General features: G+C 35.3%; 1 protein-coding gene across 2 annotated transcripts in view; it reads left to right on the top strand.

Moving 5' to 3' along the window:
• TRIM33 (tripartite motif containing 33) overlaps positions 1-13,372 on the top strand; it is a 191,403-nt gene extending 178,031 nt beyond the window's left edge. Inside the window, exons 16-20 of one of the 2 annotated variants that reach the window (XM_056819236.1) lie at positions 3,774-3,897; positions 4,612-4,686; positions 6,359-6,511; positions 8,013-8,063; positions 8,143-13,372. In XM_056819236.1, coding sequence (XP_056675214.1) covers positions 3,774-3,897; positions 4,612-4,686; positions 6,359-6,511; positions 8,013-8,063; positions 8,143-8,355 — 616 coding nt within the window. In that variant the 3' untranslated portion in view covers positions 8,356-13,372. The remainder of the gene's footprint in view (positions 1-3,773; positions 3,898-4,611; positions 4,687-6,358; positions 6,512-8,012; positions 8,064-8,142) is intronic. The other variant, XM_056819235.1, reaches the window with a different exon arrangement.
• Positions 13,373-18,616: the final 5,244 nt, after the last annotated feature.

The following is an 18,616-nucleotide window of genomic DNA, read 5'->3' as shown; positions in this document are numbered from 1 at the left end:
CCCTTACCACTCTTCTGCCTTGGAGTATTGACTCCAAAACAGAAGGAAAGGGTTTAAAAAAAACAAACCTGAATTTACCAAGTTCCAGCATTAAAAGGTAAGTTATTAGGACAGTAAGGAATACATCATTTTCTGATCTCTTATATAGTGAGTGTCTTGACCTCACTGGTATTTATGCTCTTCTTCCTTAATATTAAGTCTTTTAGAAATAAAACATCACCATTAAAACAATTTTATTTGCTTAAAACTCCATTTCTAAGAAAATGTTGTTGAGAGTGTGGGATGTGTGTATTTTTTCCTCAATAGGGTGGGAGTGGAGGGACAGCTTTGAGTTGAGGTGGGGTGGGGTAGGGGGAATTTGCTACATGATACTTAGTATTAGAATTGAGGAAAGGAGCTAAAAATAGCCTGGAGGAGAAATGATTTGTTGGGTGGGGGTGATAATTTATTTCAAATATTTGAAGAATTATGGGATGAGAGAGGAATTATATTATTTGTACCCTGTGTGGCATAAACTAGGACCACTGAATAAACTTTAGGGATACATATTTAGACTGTATAATTTTGGAATGGATTGCTTTGGAAGGTAGCAGGTTCTTTTGTTGGAATTTTTCAAACATAGTCTTTGGAACACTTGGGGTTATTATAGAAAGGGTGTGCTGTTTCAAGTAGGAACTCCTTCCTCATCTCCCCCTCCTGTGGCTTCCTTCAGATGTCAGCTAGAGGCCTTCTTCCCATAAGAAGTCTTTCCCAGACTTCATTTGAGTGACTTCCCTCTGAAGTGTTCTACAGTTTGCCTCTAGTGCTCAGGCCCAGTGCCTGGCTCAAAGTAGATGCTTAATAAAAGCTCATTGACTCACTGATTGAAATTGCCCATCATTAGTACTACATCATTACTACATGAGGCCCCTGTGCCAGGCTAGTGAACCAAACTCTTCATCACTTTCCTTCCTCTGCCAAGCAGGTCAGTGGTTACTCCTAACCGACTGACTAATCTAGAATCTAGACTTTTTTTGGGAATCCAAGTTAAGGTCACTAGTCTTAGATTAAGTAGTTTGCACAATCCATTCTCTTGCCTTTTTTTTTCTTTTTTGGGGGGTAAATCATGCAACATTTATACTTTACCATATCTTTTGTGACTTCTCCATATTTTTAGAGATGTCACTGATTCTGTATCATTAATTTCTGCACTCAGTGCTTTAGTTTGTCTAATTCAGATGCCTTGAATTCTTCAGAGGCATCTTAAAATTACTTACTATTTATTACCTCACTTTTCTGAACTATCAACTCCATATTTGCTGTTTATCCAAAAGTTAAGGGATCATATCACCAGCATTAAAGGGATTCAGAATCCATCCAATCAAAACTTTTATTTTTAAGATGAAGAAACCTACGTTGAGGAAGGTCAAGCTGCTTTTACAATGTCACATGAGTAGTAAGCCTCAGAGGTGATATTTGAACCCAGGTCCTTCTACTGTACCATGTTATCCTGGGTAGAGAAAATGAGTAAAGTAATGGGTGGAGCAATTTTCCTTTCTATAGTCTGGACTATATTCCATCTTTAATACTCTTTTCCCCCTACAGTGCTTTAGAAAATACCCTAAACCATTTTATTGTTCTGAGAGTATAGTGTAAAAATGTTGATGGCAACTTCAGAAAATTTTGGAAGACTTATGTGAACTGATACAGATCTTAGTAAAGCAGATTCAGGAAAAACAGTATATACAAAAGCAATAATATTGTAAAGTTGATAAATTTGAAGGACTTAGGAATTCTGATCAGCAAAATGACTGACCACAGTTCAGAGGACTCAGTGGAAAATTCTACCCACTTCTGATAGAGTAATGAGAAAATCATTTTTTGAGGGATATTATCAATGTAGAAAAAAAAATTTTTTTGATTGACTCTTAATTCTCCTACACACAACCTATCATTACTCTTGACATTTATTTCTGATGACAACCCACCTCTTTTTTCTTTTAATCATCCAGATTTGAAACCTCATAGAATTAATTATTTCTTTGCCTTTCATTCTTTCCCTAATTTCTTCCACATCCTATTGGTTCTACTCCTGCTTTGTCACTCCTGTCTCTCCTCATTTCTTTACTTCCATTCATACAGTCCTGGGATTAGGACCTAAGTTCAAATATCCCCCTCTGATAATTTAGTAACTTTGCTACAGTTTCCATATGGGTAAATTGAGCAAGTTGTATTAAATGACCTCTGAGCAGCTCTAGGTCAAAATCTTAGTTCGGGTATTTATGATCTCTCATCTGAACTGTTCTTTGATCTCCTGACTATTATTTCTTCTTCAAATCTCATCTTTCCCCTGCCTAGAATATTGAGATATTATTCCTAGTGTCTCAGTGTACACATATAATAATATTATGCCTCCCTTTAAAATCATTCAATGACGATCAGGTCCTTTCTGAATAAAACACCTTCCTTAGCATTTCAGGCCATCCACAATCTAATTTTAACCTTATATTTTCCATCCAACTATACTACTTCACCATATCTCAAACACTTTGTATTTCTCTGCCATTTGTTGCTATCTTTCATGCCTAGAGTAGGCATGCGTTTTCGTACCTCCTCCTAACATTTTTACCTTTTAAAATCTTTCTCTTCATTCAAATCCTCACTCAGATTAACACCTCTACCATGAACCTCATTTCTGTTCCTCTGCCAAATGTGATGTCTATATACCTAATTCTCTCATGCCATAGGAATAGTCATTCCTATGTACTTTTCCCATTCTGTTATTTTATTATTATTTGTGTGCATGTCTCATTCCCCAACATAGATACATTGAGAGGACAGCTAGATGGCTCAGTAGATAGAGTGTTGGGCCTAGAGGTAGGAGGACTTGTGTTCAAATATGACCTCAGTTGCTAACTGTGAACTTAGACATGTCACTTAACCCCAATTACCTACACCTTACTGCTCTTCTACCTTGGAACTGATACTTGTATTGATTCTAAGACAGAAAGTAAGGTTTTAAAAACCAAAAAACAAACTGAGGCAAGCTGTGAAAGCAGTTAGACACTTTAATCCTGATTGATTAAAGCAGTTCTGATTAACGAATTCTGTTCTTTGAAAATGTTTAATCCTTTATATGGTTCAACCATGCCAAAATTGTTTAAGGGTTTCCACCTAAATCTATACTTTGTAGGACCTTCCTTTTCCTTATTCTTTGATTTTGAATATAAGGATTATTTCATATTCTTTTATGCCCTAAAATGCCCCCAGGATACTGGAATTTTACAATTATGTCATTAGAGGCAGAGATGGCATTTGGTAAAGGTGTTGCAGCTGCCACATAAATAGGTTTAGATATGTTAGCAGTGTCCTCCCACTCTAGAATGTATTGATGTGAAACTCTTCAGAAATAGCTAGAGTCAGAAAGTCTTCTCAGACTTTTAAGTTTAATATAAACCTCTGACAAGCATAAATAAGTGGTTATGATGAAATTTAAAAATGACATTGGCTATCCAGCTAAGACAAAGTACAGGTGTATGACACTTTATGTCACTGCATTCCTGGAAAATATGTACAGGAATTAGACTTTAGCAAGTTAAAATGTTTGCCTCTACAAGGGAAACACTGTTTAAAGGAACCTGCAGCAAACCATTTCAAAAACATTTGATTCTTTGGTGGTATATGTAATTAATTTCTCCATCATGTGTCTGTTTTACTGGGACACATGAACCTATGAGAAAAGAGCTGTTAAATCATCTTCAGAACTTTGACTGATTAGGCGTCTCCCTCTGCAGTGGCGAATGGATTTGCACATTTTGCAGAGATCTTGGAAAACCTGAAGTTGAATATGATTGTGACAATTTGCAACACAGCAAGAAGGGAAAAACTGCACAGGGTTTGAGCCCCATGGACCAAAGGGTAAGTGCTGAATAATTGATTTGTCATTATGGCTTCAATGGGATCTGCTGATGTGGCACTTCTTTAATAATCACTCAGCACATATAATTTTTATTGGAGGGCTAGTTTCTCGATTTGGAAACCCAGAGGTGTTGGGTTGTATCAGTTTGATTTGCATAAAATTTCTTATGCATATAAAATCAGTGTTTCTAGTAGCTAGGGTTTTTTTGTTTGTTTGTTTAGTTAAGATAACCTACTTTTTGAAGAAATCTTTGATTGCCTCTATTAAAGTGGATTTCATTTTGAGGATATTCGTGATCTTAAGTAGTGAATTATGGTGATAAATCTCAAAGAATTCATGTTTCAGCTGGATACTAAGAAGAATTTCTGGTCCCTCAAGCTAGTAAGAGACCTATATGCAAGAAGATTTTTAATATTAATTCTCACATGACAGTGTGAGTTATGATATCTCAATCATCTATGTATAATAGAAGATAGTCCATAGCAAATTGTTTGTACCAAATTGATGATTAAAGATGATCATTAGATCCTTAATCATACAAATTCTGATGGGGAATAAGACAGTTTTCCTTGAATGTACAAACCGTTCTTAAAAACAGTTCATAAATAGTGAATGAAGATTGTTCAAATTCTATGTCTTATTAGAGAAATGTCTTATTAGAGAAAAAATATAATTCATGAGTTTTCTTTCTGTACTTTTTTTTGGGGAGCCAGAAATGTGAACGTCTTCTGCTTTACCTCTATTGCCATGAACTTAGTATTGAATTCCAGGAACCAGTCCCTGTTTCGGTGAGTTGTCTTATTTTTCATGCTCTGCTTTGATGAGATATCCTTAAAAGGACAAAGACTTCATTTGGAGTTTAGAATTTGGCAGAATAATAATGAAATTACTTTGTTAAAACTCATGTGGTATTCAGACTCCTTTTCATGTAATAATAATTAATTATGGGAGATTTTTCAGGTTGATTTTTTTTTTTAAGACTAAAGTCTTAAAAAAAGGAATTCTTGGGGACAGCTGGGTGACATAGTGGATTGAGAGGCCCAGAGACAGGAGGTCCTGGGTTCAAATTTGGCCTCAGACACTTCCTAGCTGTGTGACCCTGGGCAAGTCACTTAACCCCCATTGCCTAGCCCTTACCACTCTCCTGCCTTAGAACCAATACCCAGTATTGATTCTAAGACAGAAGGTAAGGGTTTAAAAAAAATAGATTTCTTTATATGAGCTAAAAATTCTATAATCCTGTTGTTAGATTGAGGTCAGTGGTGTGTATCATGTTGCTCTGGACTTTTGCATTAAAAAAAAATCCATTAGTTAATGAGTGGATTCATAGGATAAGGAAAAGATACTGGACCAGAAGTTGTGATTGGGTGGCCAATGTTCTAATCTACAACTAACTGTGGGATACTGGGCAAGTCATTTCATTACTTCAGTTTCAGGACAGCTGGATGGCTCAGTGAATTGAGAGCCAGCCAGGCCTTGAGACTGGAGGTCCTGGATCCAAATCTGGCCTCAGATACTTCTTAGCTAAGCTGGGCAAGTCACTTAATCCCCATTGTCTAGCCCTCATCACTCTTCTGCCTTAGATCCCAGTTTACTGTATTGGTTCTAAGACAGAAGGAAAGAGTTTAAAAAATTAAATTAAATTAAAAGTCAGTTTCCTTTATCTGTGAAATTCAGATTTAAAAATACCTTTATGTTCCTTTTAAATTCTATGTTGACTACACATTTTGTGTTGGTTATTCCACAATTGTTTAATGTTACAGTTTTTCTTCTTAAATTGAATATAGGGGGGATAGAAAGGTAAAATCATAAAAACTAGAGCCCAGAGTAAGTAACATGGAAGAAGTTTTGTTCCCTGCAAATAGCTATGTTTCCATGACTTCCAGTGTTCCTGTGCAATGTATGGATGCTGTAGAAGAAGAAACTGATTTTTGTATGTGTTTGATTATTTTCTGTTAAGTTAATTAAGTACTAGGATGACAAATCTGACCAAGAATAGAGACCAGAATTTATAAATGTTATTGACAAAGAACCATAATGAATTTGTGAGCTTGACAAATACAGATTTCTGTGTCAGTTCTGTGAAAATGTTGAGGATCTTCATAGGACCGTGTTGCTATCAGTATGGCTTATAAAGACAGCCTTTTCCTTCACATTTGCTCTGGCTTTTTCTGTTGCTTTTATGATCCAATTGTGGCCCTTGATCAGCAGGTTGTGCACTTCTACTTATCTGTATTGACACGAAATACATAAAATATACCCTTTTAACCACAAAACCCATTCTATTAGGGATTTGCCAGATACTCGTTAATAGAATGTCTTTATTGATGGAATTAAAGTAGAAGAGTTTTAAAACATTTTACAAACTCATTAGTAATTTGTTTCCAAGATTCAAATGTTTCTTAGATAGTAAAGTATAACTGGGGAATTATTTAGTTCTGTCTCTTCTTTTCCTTTCAGATACCAAACTACTATAAAATCATAAAGAAACCAATGGATTTATCTACAGTAAAAAAGAAGCTTCAAAAGAAACATTCCCAACACTACCAAATCCCAGATGACTTTGTGGCAGACGTCCGGTTGATCTTCAAGAACTGTGAAAGGTTTAATGAAGTATGTTAGCTTCCAAGATGTAGTAGACCCTTAGGTTTTTCAAAAATTCTTTCAAACTCAGGGGGAAAAAAAAATTAGTTTCTAAAGTTTTAAGATGTGCCTCATTAGAACCAAGTGGGTGTTTTTCATTTCTACCTAAGAAAAGTTCATCATGCTTAGAGGAGACAGTGTTAAAAGAAAAAGATCTTTGAAAAATATTCCTTGATTAGTTAAAGGTTCTTTTGTTTGTTGTTATTACCAGAGTCTTTTCAAAATCTGTTGAAAACATTAAGAAAGTGTGCCTTATAAGTAGCCTGCTTAAAGTAGTTAAGAAAGATGAAAGATATAGCTGAGATTATCTATTCATATGCAATTAGATTTTAGTCATTATTAGACTTCCTCCTGGAGAACAATTAGTCTGCTCTTGATGTTCAATACTTTGTCTTTCCTGACTGTAGACTGGGAATAGAACATTGATACTAAATTTCTGGGCTAGCATTGCAGTTCTACTGAGAGCTTACCTTTTAGGCCTTTTATTAAAGGACAAAAGTTATCTTTCTTAGCCTAGACAAAATATACAGTAGAAATCTCTTTCAGAGAAGCAGATTTTGTGATAGCTATGGGAAGAAATAAAGACTCTTGTTCTCTTCAAGAAAGACTTTATCAGGATAAGAGAAGGGACAGATGGAGAAAGGAGCTCTCCTTTGTGAGGATTCTTGTCCTTAGATTCCAGAATCTCTTCTAGCACTGTTGGTTCTGAATGCTCTGCGATTCCATGAGTCCCATTTAATGTCCACAAAGATGTGCTTCTGCCTGCAAATTTTTACTTACCATCACACCTGCTACTACTACCCCATGAGGAAATGTGAGAAATAGCTCTCTTTAATAAAAATAGTTTACAGAAAACTTCTGTATTCTGTTTGTGATAATGTAACTGGGTGCAGAGTAAAGGACAGGACTAAGGTAGTTGCAGTGAAATCTCACTAATTAGAAATAGAAGTGATAAAAGGTATAGTTTATTTTTTTTTTAAGGGTGAAGTTTGGTTATCTCCAATACACATAGTAACATGGACCAATGGCTGACAAGAGGATGCCAAAGAGGTCTACTATACTTAATAAATAAAATAATCCCTTGTTAGCATGTTCTCTCTATGCAAGTGAATATTGCCAAGCGATTTTTAAAAGGGCTCTAAAATAGTTTTCTTTAAGCAGGTTAATTAATCTCTTAGTTGTATCCTTTGTTTTTTGATCCCTTTTTTCCTAGATAGTACACAGGTATTAAGCCCTGCCCTAATTATTACAAATTCTGAATTAGTGGGGTTTAAATTAATAAGGTTTTGCTGTGGATTTAGAAACAGAACCTTATAAAAAAAGTATGTTCTGTTGGATTTTTTAAAGCAATTGATTAGTCACAGCAATCTGTTCTCCCTTTATGGTTGACTTTAGTCACCAACCCTATGCAGTCTCATAACTTTAGAAAGGATTATAATTTCCCTTTTTTTGACTCTGGTATCCTTTTTAGATGATGAAAGTTGTTCAAGTTTATGCAGAAACACAAGAGATTAATTTGAAGGTAAGCTTTTCAGACCATGCACACTTGGTGAAGGGACGTGCATTACCAATAGGTAAATGTTCCTATCTTTTATTTGCAGGCTGATTCAGAAGTAGCACAGGCAGGGAAATCAGTTGCTTTGTACTTTGAAGATAAACTCACAGAGATCTACTCAGACAGGACCTTCCCACCTTTGCCAGAATTTGAGCAAGAAGAGGATGATGGTGAGATAACCGAGGACTCTGATGAAGACTTTATCCAGCCACGCCGAAAACGCCTAAAATCAGATGAGAGACCCGTGCATATAAAGTAGAGTGGACCTAAATAACATTGTAAAAACTTATTTAAGTGTTGCTGGCATCCTGCCTGTGGTGGCCACCTCCTTGAAGAAGCTGGTAGCTTGCTTTTAGACAGTATTAGATTGAAAATTGTTTGGACGGAAAACACATTCTTGTCAAAAAGAGGGGACAGCTTTATTGCAGACATAAAAGAAAAACAATTGAATTGAAGTTTCCTGTTCTTCCTGAAGAGGATGGGTCTCCGTGTTCTTACACTTAGAAATGGGCAAATATTGGTGATCGTGTGTGGTTTAGATTGGTGTAGGATACTGGCTGTACAGGTAAATAATTTGAGTCATGTTGCTTGATAATTTTTCTCTTAGGACTGGACCAGTGCAGTTACTAAATCAAATTATCCCCCATACTGGGTTCTTGTCTAGTTTTAAAATGAAAGTAGCATTGCTCAAATTTCCCTCTAATGTGGACTCAACATTGAATCATGACTTTAAATCAATCAATTTTTCTCATTTGAATGTCATTAGGCCTAACTTTCTATATTAGTTCAGAAAACTAATCTGGTTCCTATAGCTAGGTTCAGGGAATTCAACCATTCATTGATTTGTAGGTCAGCCTTTCCTGCCTACTGAATTAGTGGGTTAGGAGTAGGACTGGGGCCAATAAGGTGAGGCTGGGGGGAAGGAAAAAAAGATATTATCTCTTCAGTCGTAGATCATGCATATTTATAATAGAGTCCTGTCCAGATATACACTTCCACACAATTGCACTTCCCAGGTCAACTCATTTGATTGTATTGTTGCCCCCATGAAATAGGCAGAATGTTCGTTCCAAAATTAATTTAGTCTTGCGTACATTCAAATTTGAGTCTGAGAAGGTAACTACTGGCAGTCATCCAGTCTTCCTTCATATCAGTTTTCTGATAGACCACTATTGGCAAACAATAATCTGTCAACTACCAAATGTGTAAAATTTCCTGTATTTCACTTTGTCTTATTTGTAAATAGTGAACTGAAACTTCTGGCAGATCGGCAACATTTGCTGAGCCTGTTTTTTAAGCTAATGTGTATTCTTACTAATGTTCCTATCAAGAATGGATTTGTAATATATGCTGTCTATTTCTAACATCACATTCATATTTTGAGGTTCTATCTTATTTTAATAGAGAACAGACTTCTCAAAGCTTTCTTCAGAAACAGCTTATGAATGAAATGTCTAAAAAGATTATAGCAAACCCGGTGGGGTTAGATTACTCATCCGTCCACCAAGTGGGACATTTGCATGGACTGGGGACTCAAAAAGGACTTGAAGAGAACTAGGAGTCAGAGCCTGAAAATTAGCTAGTCCCCACTTGAATGGTCATTGGAGTATGCCCGCCTCTTGTACCCCAATCACAGCATTATTAGGCAGATAAATCAACTTTATTCTGGAAAAGTTCATTTTTCTTCTCTTCATTAGTAATGCTTAGATCCAAGACATGTGTAATTTAGCCCTTGTACAGGCTTATCTTTTATTAGGAGGAACATTTAAAACTCCTACTTTCGTTTGGACAAATTAGACCATGATACAATGGCCAAAATATAAGAATGTGCTATTAGAAATTCTCTCAGACACAGCAGATTTGTGGCAAACTATTTCCTTTTTTCTCTACACATTCAGCATGAATAGTTCATACAGTATAGACCATTCATGAAATGAAATTATTTGATTTAACTATACTGTAGAAGTAAATATTTTTAGCTCATCTTGAACCAACAAAAACACTCTTAAAGAAATGCTTGTACAAAGTTCCTTTGGGTCATTTTTTTTTATTTACCAAGGGAAGAAAAATAATATTGAGGCCTTTCTAGAATATTAAAGAAAACAAAGAGTGGAGTCCATAAGTGCTGGTTGATTCACCTCCCTAGATTTTCTTAAATTTTGCTTCTGAACTTTCCTATAAATTGATTTACAAACGAGGCATTAAAATATTTTCACATTTCAAACTCAAGTTTGCAGAGAACAGTTTTTCTCCAAAAGTAGCTACCTTTTCTTACTTGAAATAACTTTTCCTCCAAGCCCTCTCTCCCTCCTTTCCCATCCCCCTTCCTTATCAGTTTGGAATAAAAGGAAAAACCCATTTATTGAAAGGCTTTTTATGTCAGGAGGTAACCTTTTTGGGGAGCTTAGGGTTGCTTTGAGTCCTGACATAGGCTGTGCTTTGCTTTCTCTTTCATGATTCTCCATTGTCTCATTGGCACTTTTTTTTTTTTAAAGGAATTATCAAGAGTTTTCTGTTTTCCAGTATTTGTATACTTGGGGGGTGGGGGGTGGGGGTGGAGATGAGGCAAGTTTAGTTCTTAAAGACCATGTTAGAAGTTCTTCAAATCGTTTGAATTTGATATTCAGAAAACCATATTGTTTCTCCAGTAACCATTCACTGCTAAGTGATTACAAATAAACTGAAGGTCAAAAGTGTTCACTTTGGACTTAGTTGAATTTTTTCCTTACACACTATCCAGAATATAAGTTCTGATAAAGAAGTTTTCTTCAGTTGAATACATTGGCGTACAGTAGTATTAGACCTTGATAATATAAATTCTTTTGGTATCCAGCAATTTTGCATGTTATCCTATTAAGTTGCAGCTGAAGACCAACTTTGAACATATAACAGTTGAGTGAGTGTGTGTGTTGGAGGGGGGGGGGGGTTTGGTTTAGTTTGCAAGTTTTATGTCTATGTCTGTCAAAAGTTTCAGTATTTTCATACTGGCATAATTTCTTTATAGTTGAAATTCCTGGAAAAGCCTCATTTATTTGATGCTTTAGGTTCTTTCTCATGACACTTTCTAGCCCTCCCCGTGCCCCTCCACCCCCAAAAGCAACAAAAAAAACCCAAAACTAATCCAAGTACGTTAAAGAAAGAACACATTCCTGATCTACAGTAATTTAAATGTTGTAGTTTATATTTATGAATGTGAAGGGATGGTTTTCTATGCTGAATAAATTGTAGTGGGAATTTCTCAGCTTTCAGGCTTTAGAACATGCCAGCTGGAAGTAAACCTTCAAGTTAACCATCACAGAATGAAGGGCCTGATGCTGTTGAGATGGTTTCTTTGGGTGTTTTGCTTTATGATGTGGAATGTCCAGATAGCCAAACAATTTAAGGCATCTAATTCTAATACTTGCTTAAAGGAATACTTTTTCTAAAAAAATTTTAATCATATCTTGCTTTTGGTTGTAACTGGCCCTAAGATTTTTTTAAGTTAATCCAAAGAAATAAAGGCAGTTTGTTCTGAAATAGATGTGAAAAGTGTATAGTGTGCTAATTGTGGACTGATCAATTACCTCAGCAGGTATCCTGCCTTGTAATTACTAGTGATTAGTGTTAACCAGCTAAATAGATTCAGGTCTCCTGACTGTGCCCTGGGACTGTGGCCTACGATGTAGTATGAAGGCTATGTTCCTATCCAAAAAAGGGGTGCACGACCACCTGCCCCAATACCTTTTCTCCTTGGCCCCCTGTTCCCTCCTTCTTTTTATTCCCCATTCCATATACTCTTTAAACAAGCAGATATGCTCTGTAAGTGTAGATAGCTTATTTCTTGTCAAAGCTGGCTTTCAGCACCACTTACTGTCAACAACATTAACATTTGATCAATGAAATATTTTGTAAAATTTTTATCCCTGTATAATTAAAATAAATCCACATCTATGCTTGTCATAGAACCTTCTTTATTAATTAATCTATTGAAGTTTAAGTAACAGCAACAATGTTTCCAAATTGCAGTACATTATAACAACATTCTGGACACAGACTCCTCCATTTATTTCCCTCCCAATTGTCTCTTCCTTGAAAAGCAATAAAACTGCTTTACATCTGTTGCCTAATAGCATGGCATGGGTCCTTTCCTTTGGATAGTGATTTTATAGGAAAGTTTGTATGCATATCACCAAGTCTAGCTTTTAAAAATAAAAATAATATAAATGTGCAGGAGTTACTGACAATATATTGTGGCATTTTATTTTAAAAATTGGGGAAAGTTAAATATTTTTTTAAAAGTAGGTGTTTGAGTAAATAATGGAGGTACTTTTTTTAAGAAATAAATTTATATGCCACAGTTTACATAGACATATTTCAGACTTCACATGTGAACTTGGATATGGCAGTTTCTTTTACTCTGTTAAAAGTGCATGTACAGAAATTCTTCCACCTTAGTTCCTTGTGGTTGCCGACTTGTTTCTTTATAATAATGCTTTTTATGGTATCTGAGAATCAATAGTTTTCCAAAAAGAGTACAGTTAATTTGGATATCTTTAACATAACTATTGAACTACAAAGTGTTCAAAAATTCAGTTTTACCCTTTTCTAGCAAATGATCTTTACAACTGAAGACTGTTCTTTTGAATTCGCTAAATTTCTACATGGTAAGGCACTAAAAGCATTTTGTAAGTGCCATTGCAGCATTCCCTTTTGAGTGTGACCTAAATTTCAAACTTAAAAGAAATAAATGCATGTCTGCTACTGGTCTGAAAAATGTAGGCATTTATTATGTTGAAAACACAATGAAACATGTATATAAGCCTATAAAAAGATTTGTGCAATTGAAAGCCTGTTAATTTTTTTTTTTTAGGTAGATGAAATAACTACACATGAAAGGGTTAAATTCACAGCATTCTTAATGATGGTTTTTGCTCCCAGTATTTACTGGTACTTTTTTTTTTTTGCACATAGTTAACTTGACTCATCCTTCAATATGATTCTTCAAAAAAAAAAAGTACTGTTTCTGTGGTATTGTATTCTCTAAATAATCATATTTAATTTTTTAATGAGGTTACAGTTCCCAATTGTTCCGTTCCTGTGTTTTTTGCTGGTGTGTAATAAAGGCAAGTTTTTTCTTTTCATGGTTATTTAATACATTAGCAGCCTGTAAATATTTCTTGTTTAAAATGCTCTGGAATGTGTTGTAGAAGTTGTATTAGATCAGTTAAAAGCATTGTTTAAGAACCACTTTGTTTTGGTTATTTCTATTAAATTAGAAAAATGAAAAAGTTTTCAAATTGAGTTCCTTTTTCTTTTTTAATCATCTACAAATTAAATATAGGATGCTTTATTTCCTGAACTTCCATAATGATTATTTGAATCCTGAGATTTAATATTTATTTGAACCTTAATAGTTGGGCTCTGTGGAATAATCCCTATAATCCAAACAAGACTTTACAATGAATTAGTATTGTATCTAAATGTGAACCTGTGAAAAAGGAAGATGCTTGTTTTAAGACTCAGTTGATTTGCCAAAGTGGGAGATGGTTATGTGCCAGCTCTCTTAACTCCTCTACCTATGGAGCGGATAAGACCTTTCCTACATTAATTCTCTGATCCTTGGAGAAGCAGAATAGGTGCCTGTTTTAAGTTATAGTCATTTTCAAGGACAAAATAGCCATCAGATGAGTTTTGAGGAAAGAATACAAAACTTAATCATTTTGACACACCTTCCTTTTTTTCTATTTATTCAACTATCTACAGGGGTTGTCACTGTATCATTTTTAGAGATGTCACTGATGGTGTTTGCTTCTTTTGGCCATACTCACATAGAGCCATAATTGCAACTGTCTTTTGTGACCATTGTTGGGGGAACTCTAGCAACTGTTATTTGAAGTTCTCAGCAACTTTTTCAGTTCTTGGCTGATTTGGCACATTTGCCCCAAAAGCTACCCGGTTCCTTAAATCTGTTTGAAAGATGGGTCTGTGTTTCTTGTCTTATCTATTGCACTTTGCCAACAGGCCACAGCTTATATCATGTTTTCAAGTAATTCATGATGCTAACTTTATTCTTATGTACAAGCTCCCCAATACCCAGCTCTTGTCTTGTATGGATGAAGTATAATCAGTAAACCTCATTAATGATAGCTTATGCTCTTCAGTGCTTTTATCTCCTTTGATCTGTCCTATGATCCTCACAACAACCCTGTGAATAAATAGTACAACTATTATTATCCTAATTATACATAAGAGAACATTCTCAGAGCCGTGATTGTCTATGATCATACAGGTTTTACAAGTGCTGTTTCCAAATATCTTTAATATGTATTAATTTCTTAATATTCCAAAATGAAGCCCTGGAAGTGAATTCCATTTTGAACAAACCCAAAGAATATCAGAAAGTTGTCACACTGAGTAGAGAGTTGTACGTACTTAGTTTCTGCTGATGGGGAGTTTACTTAGGGGATCTAAAGCTGAAAAATACATCTCAGAGTCATTAGTCCTACCCACTTATTTTACACATGAAGAAATCCAGGTCCAGAAAAGGTAAGATGAATTTTTTAAGGTCTCACATAGTAAAATCAATAGAGCCAGAATTCAAATCCTAAGCTCATTAGAATTTAAACCAAGAGCTTTTGTGGTTTTACTATACTGAGAAATTGAATTTTTCTATTGTTAAAAATGGGTTGTTGAGTGAATGAACTAAGCCACCTACTTTCCCCTTTGTTCCCCCAATTTTTTCTAGATATAAGATTGTTTCTTGATTGAAGGCAGGTGGCAAGTTTACTGCTTTTAACCCCACTGGTTTGGCATCTAGTCATAGAAAGCAATGAGGAATCTCCCTTACAGTTCAACATTTCATTGTCTCTTCTGTTCAAAAGCACTGTTCTTGGGGGAGAAATATGGATATTTGCAAGATAAAAAACTTGGTTTTAGAGGCTATAATTTAGTAGAGCTGGGCAGCTGGATGGAGCAGTGGCTAGCACTGAAATTAAGAGGTCTCAACTTTACGAGTTCAAATCTGGCCCCAGACACTAGCTCTATAACCCTGGGCAAGTCACTTAACTCTGTCTCACTTTCCTCATCTATAAAAGGAGCTAGAAAAAGATATGGCAAATCATTCCATTTATCTCTACCAAGAAAACCCTAAATGGGATCAGGAAACAACTGACTTATAAAAATGATGGAAAATATGGCAAGTAAAGAGAAAGTATGATTTTATTCTATTAGTGAGAAGTAATGCCCAAGATGAGACCTTACTTGAAGTGAAACCATTGCATAGTATAAAAGGTAGGTATAAAACCTGAGATTTCAGTCCTGGAGATATTTCTGAATTTAAATGCCTATCAAGTCATTTTTCTCATACCTTAAAGCAATGACCCTTTGAAAATGTCTTCAAACTCTAGTTAAATTCTAAAATAATTCCAAAGCTAAAAATATTCTTGGATTATTATTGTCAGCATGTGCTTATTTTTAAGTCATGTCTATCCAGGAATTTTGATGCTAGTTTTGAAGTTGTATATGCTGCATTATTTATATACTTACTGATTAGTTCCAATTAAACCTACATTATCAAAAAGGACAACAACTTCCTTCCTGCCCCCACCAAAAATCAATAACAAAGTTTCTATTATAGTACCTCAAATTTGGATCAGAATGTCTCTAGAAAGCCTAGTTCTAAGAGAAAGGATTCTCTGCCTCCAATAGCAGCAGTAAACACAATCAACATATAGATGGCACTTTAAGGTACACAAATACTCATAAATAGATCTCTGATTTTATTGGCATAACTCACAGGGATACTGATCTCAGTCCACCTATGACTTCCCATTCTGGGGCCTTCTTCACTTTCAACATCAAGAAGAGTCCAGTGGCATGGCCAGTTGGCTATTGCTTTGGCCACACTCTCCCTCTTTTTGATTCATAATGCTCCAATAATATCGTTTATTTGGATTCTCCTTTGTAATCCCTTTTTCGTAACACATTTACTTATACCCACCACCAACCTTTTTTGTCTTCTGGGTATTACTTTTAATTCTGCCATGACTTGAAGTCATTTAACCAGTAGTTAGTTTGCTGATATTTAAAGGTGAGCTTTTTCTTTCAGGGAGGAGTTGGGGATCACTAAAAGAACTCTGCAATTTCCTGAAGGTGATCCAGCATGCTTTTTTTCCCTTATAGTTTTGGGCCCAAGAAATCCTTTTAGAGTGTCTGCCCAGAATATACACCTTCACTATACACTCTACAGATTATCCATGACACTTTACAAATGAGCCACTTCATTTGAGTCTCACCACAGTCCAGAAATATGGATGTGGATTCAAGTCCTACTTCTGATACTTGGGATCTGTGATCTTGGCAAAGTAACAACTTGTTCCTCATCTGTAAAAGGAGGACATTGGACTAGATGGTATCTGAGATTTCCCCCACCTCTACATCCATAACCCCATTATGCCCCTTTTATAGACAAGGGAGACTCATCCCAACTATTAAATGAGAGAACCTTTTCATCAGGACTTGCACTTGCTAGACTATCTTTCCATTTCACTATGCTTTGAGGGTCCTTCTGATTGATTTTTAGGTAGAAAGATCCTGAGCACCCCAAGATGACTTGAACCCTAGTCCCTGAAACTCCTAGAAATATGGCAATGTCTAAGGAAAACTGAGGAGGAAATGTTCTTCAGGTCCAAAGTTCTTTCATTCCTTGTCCTACCCAATCCACCAGATTGCGTGGCCCCACTGCTTCCAATGCTGAGCTGCTATCCCTGTTCTACCCTTGTTGGTGCCATTTCTTTCATGTATGTTGTCTGCTTGTGCCTCATTTCCAGCCTTCCCTCTGCTAAAGTCCTTTCATGGTTTACCACCCCCTCTGCACCCCCCTTTCCTGCCCCTGGAAACTAGGACTCCTGTTACCTCATCCACTTTGGCCCAATCCCTGACACAGGAATCTTCCACACACATTTCCCTGGAATTCAGGCTATTCCCTATGCTCTTTTCATTGTTCAATGCCTTGCCTTAGAAACAAGAAGGGATCTTGGGTACAAAGAGAGAATCATCCTTATTAATTTGCCACATGAAGCTCCAGATTCTAATTCATTTCACTTCAACCACTTAGGACAAGTTTGGGGTCACATACTGTATAAATGTATATATAATATTAACTATTAAATAGTCTAAAGTATCAAATTATATAGAATAAAATGTATAATACAAAATATGATATATTATAAAATGATAGAAAATGTTAAATTGTATATAATCTAGAATAAAATTATATGATATAAAATATATCCAAATATATAGAATAAATAAAACATAAAATATGATATATAATATAGTATAAATTATATAAAATATACCCAGTTATGAATAAATTGAATGCCATATGAAATATTAAATTATATATAGTACTAAATATAAATTTTATAGGTATATTTTATATTAATGTGTTATTTTGATGTTGATATTAATATTTTGTTTATTTTTATTTAATGTTTATATAAACATAAATATTTAATGCTGAGTAGAATTATCTGAAGAAACTCATTATGAAGATTGGATTTAGTTATTCCTGATTGTAACAAGGAAGCTACTTAGTTTAATAAAATCAGGAATGTCTTGGGAACTTTAAATTACTCCACCCTACTTAGACCAATAAATTTGTAGTCTCCAAACAATGAAGGTATTTAACTATTGCCTTATAGTGAAGCTAGAACTTTAAGTCTATTTTAAGATCTTAATACAAAAAGGTGTTAAGTAACTATAAAGGTTAAATTAATCACAAGAAGGTTAAGTAACTCACAAAAGGTGAACTTAACAAAGAAGTGTTAAGTAACTCTAAAGGTATAATCCAATCAAAAGAAGATGAGAACTAAAAGTATGGGCAGTCCTGGAGAAAAGCCTTTGATGTGATTGGTAGACATGAAAATTTAGAGGAGGAGACACAAGGGAAAAAGACATATTTGGGTCACTTCCTCTCTCTGGCACCTTTTGCGGTGGAAGAGTTGGCTGATAGCAGCGTGTGCTGGGCCTTTCGGCATCTTAGCATGGCTACAAGCTATTGTCCGGTTTGGTGGTGAGTTTCTGGCTGAGTTTTCATCCTTTACTTTCCTACTTTATCCTCTTAGAAGCCTCTAATCTTCTTCAGAGAACTAGAGGTGGGGATTTTAAACTCCCCCTGGCACATGCCAAGCAGGAGAAATTCTATATCCTTCCCTCCTCCTTAAATTCCTTCCCTTAATTAAATTACCATAAATTTCCAGACTGACTTGGGTATTTTATTTGAGATTTTCCTTTGGCGACCAATTAAATCTAGATTTAAGTCACAACCCTAAATTATCTTTACATCATCAACATACTTAATTTTTTTTTTTGTTACTATGCTCTGTTTTTGATTCACTTTCATCTCCCAAGGTAACCTTCCCTCATGCCCCCTACTCAGTAAGCCATCCCTTATAATGGAATTTTAAAAGGAAAGGGGAAAAAGTCAGCAGAACTAATAATCACTAGCATTCATATAGCACTTTAAAGATTTCAAACTA

This window comes from Monodelphis domestica, chromosome 2 (assembly GCF_027887165.1).
Source record: "Monodelphis domestica isolate mMonDom1 chromosome 2, mMonDom1.pri, whole genome shotgun sequence".
NCBI classification, from domain to species: domain Eukaryota; kingdom Metazoa; phylum Chordata; class Mammalia; order Didelphimorphia; family Didelphidae; genus Monodelphis; species Monodelphis domestica.
This window is presented reverse-complemented; position numbering and strand designations above follow the sequence as displayed.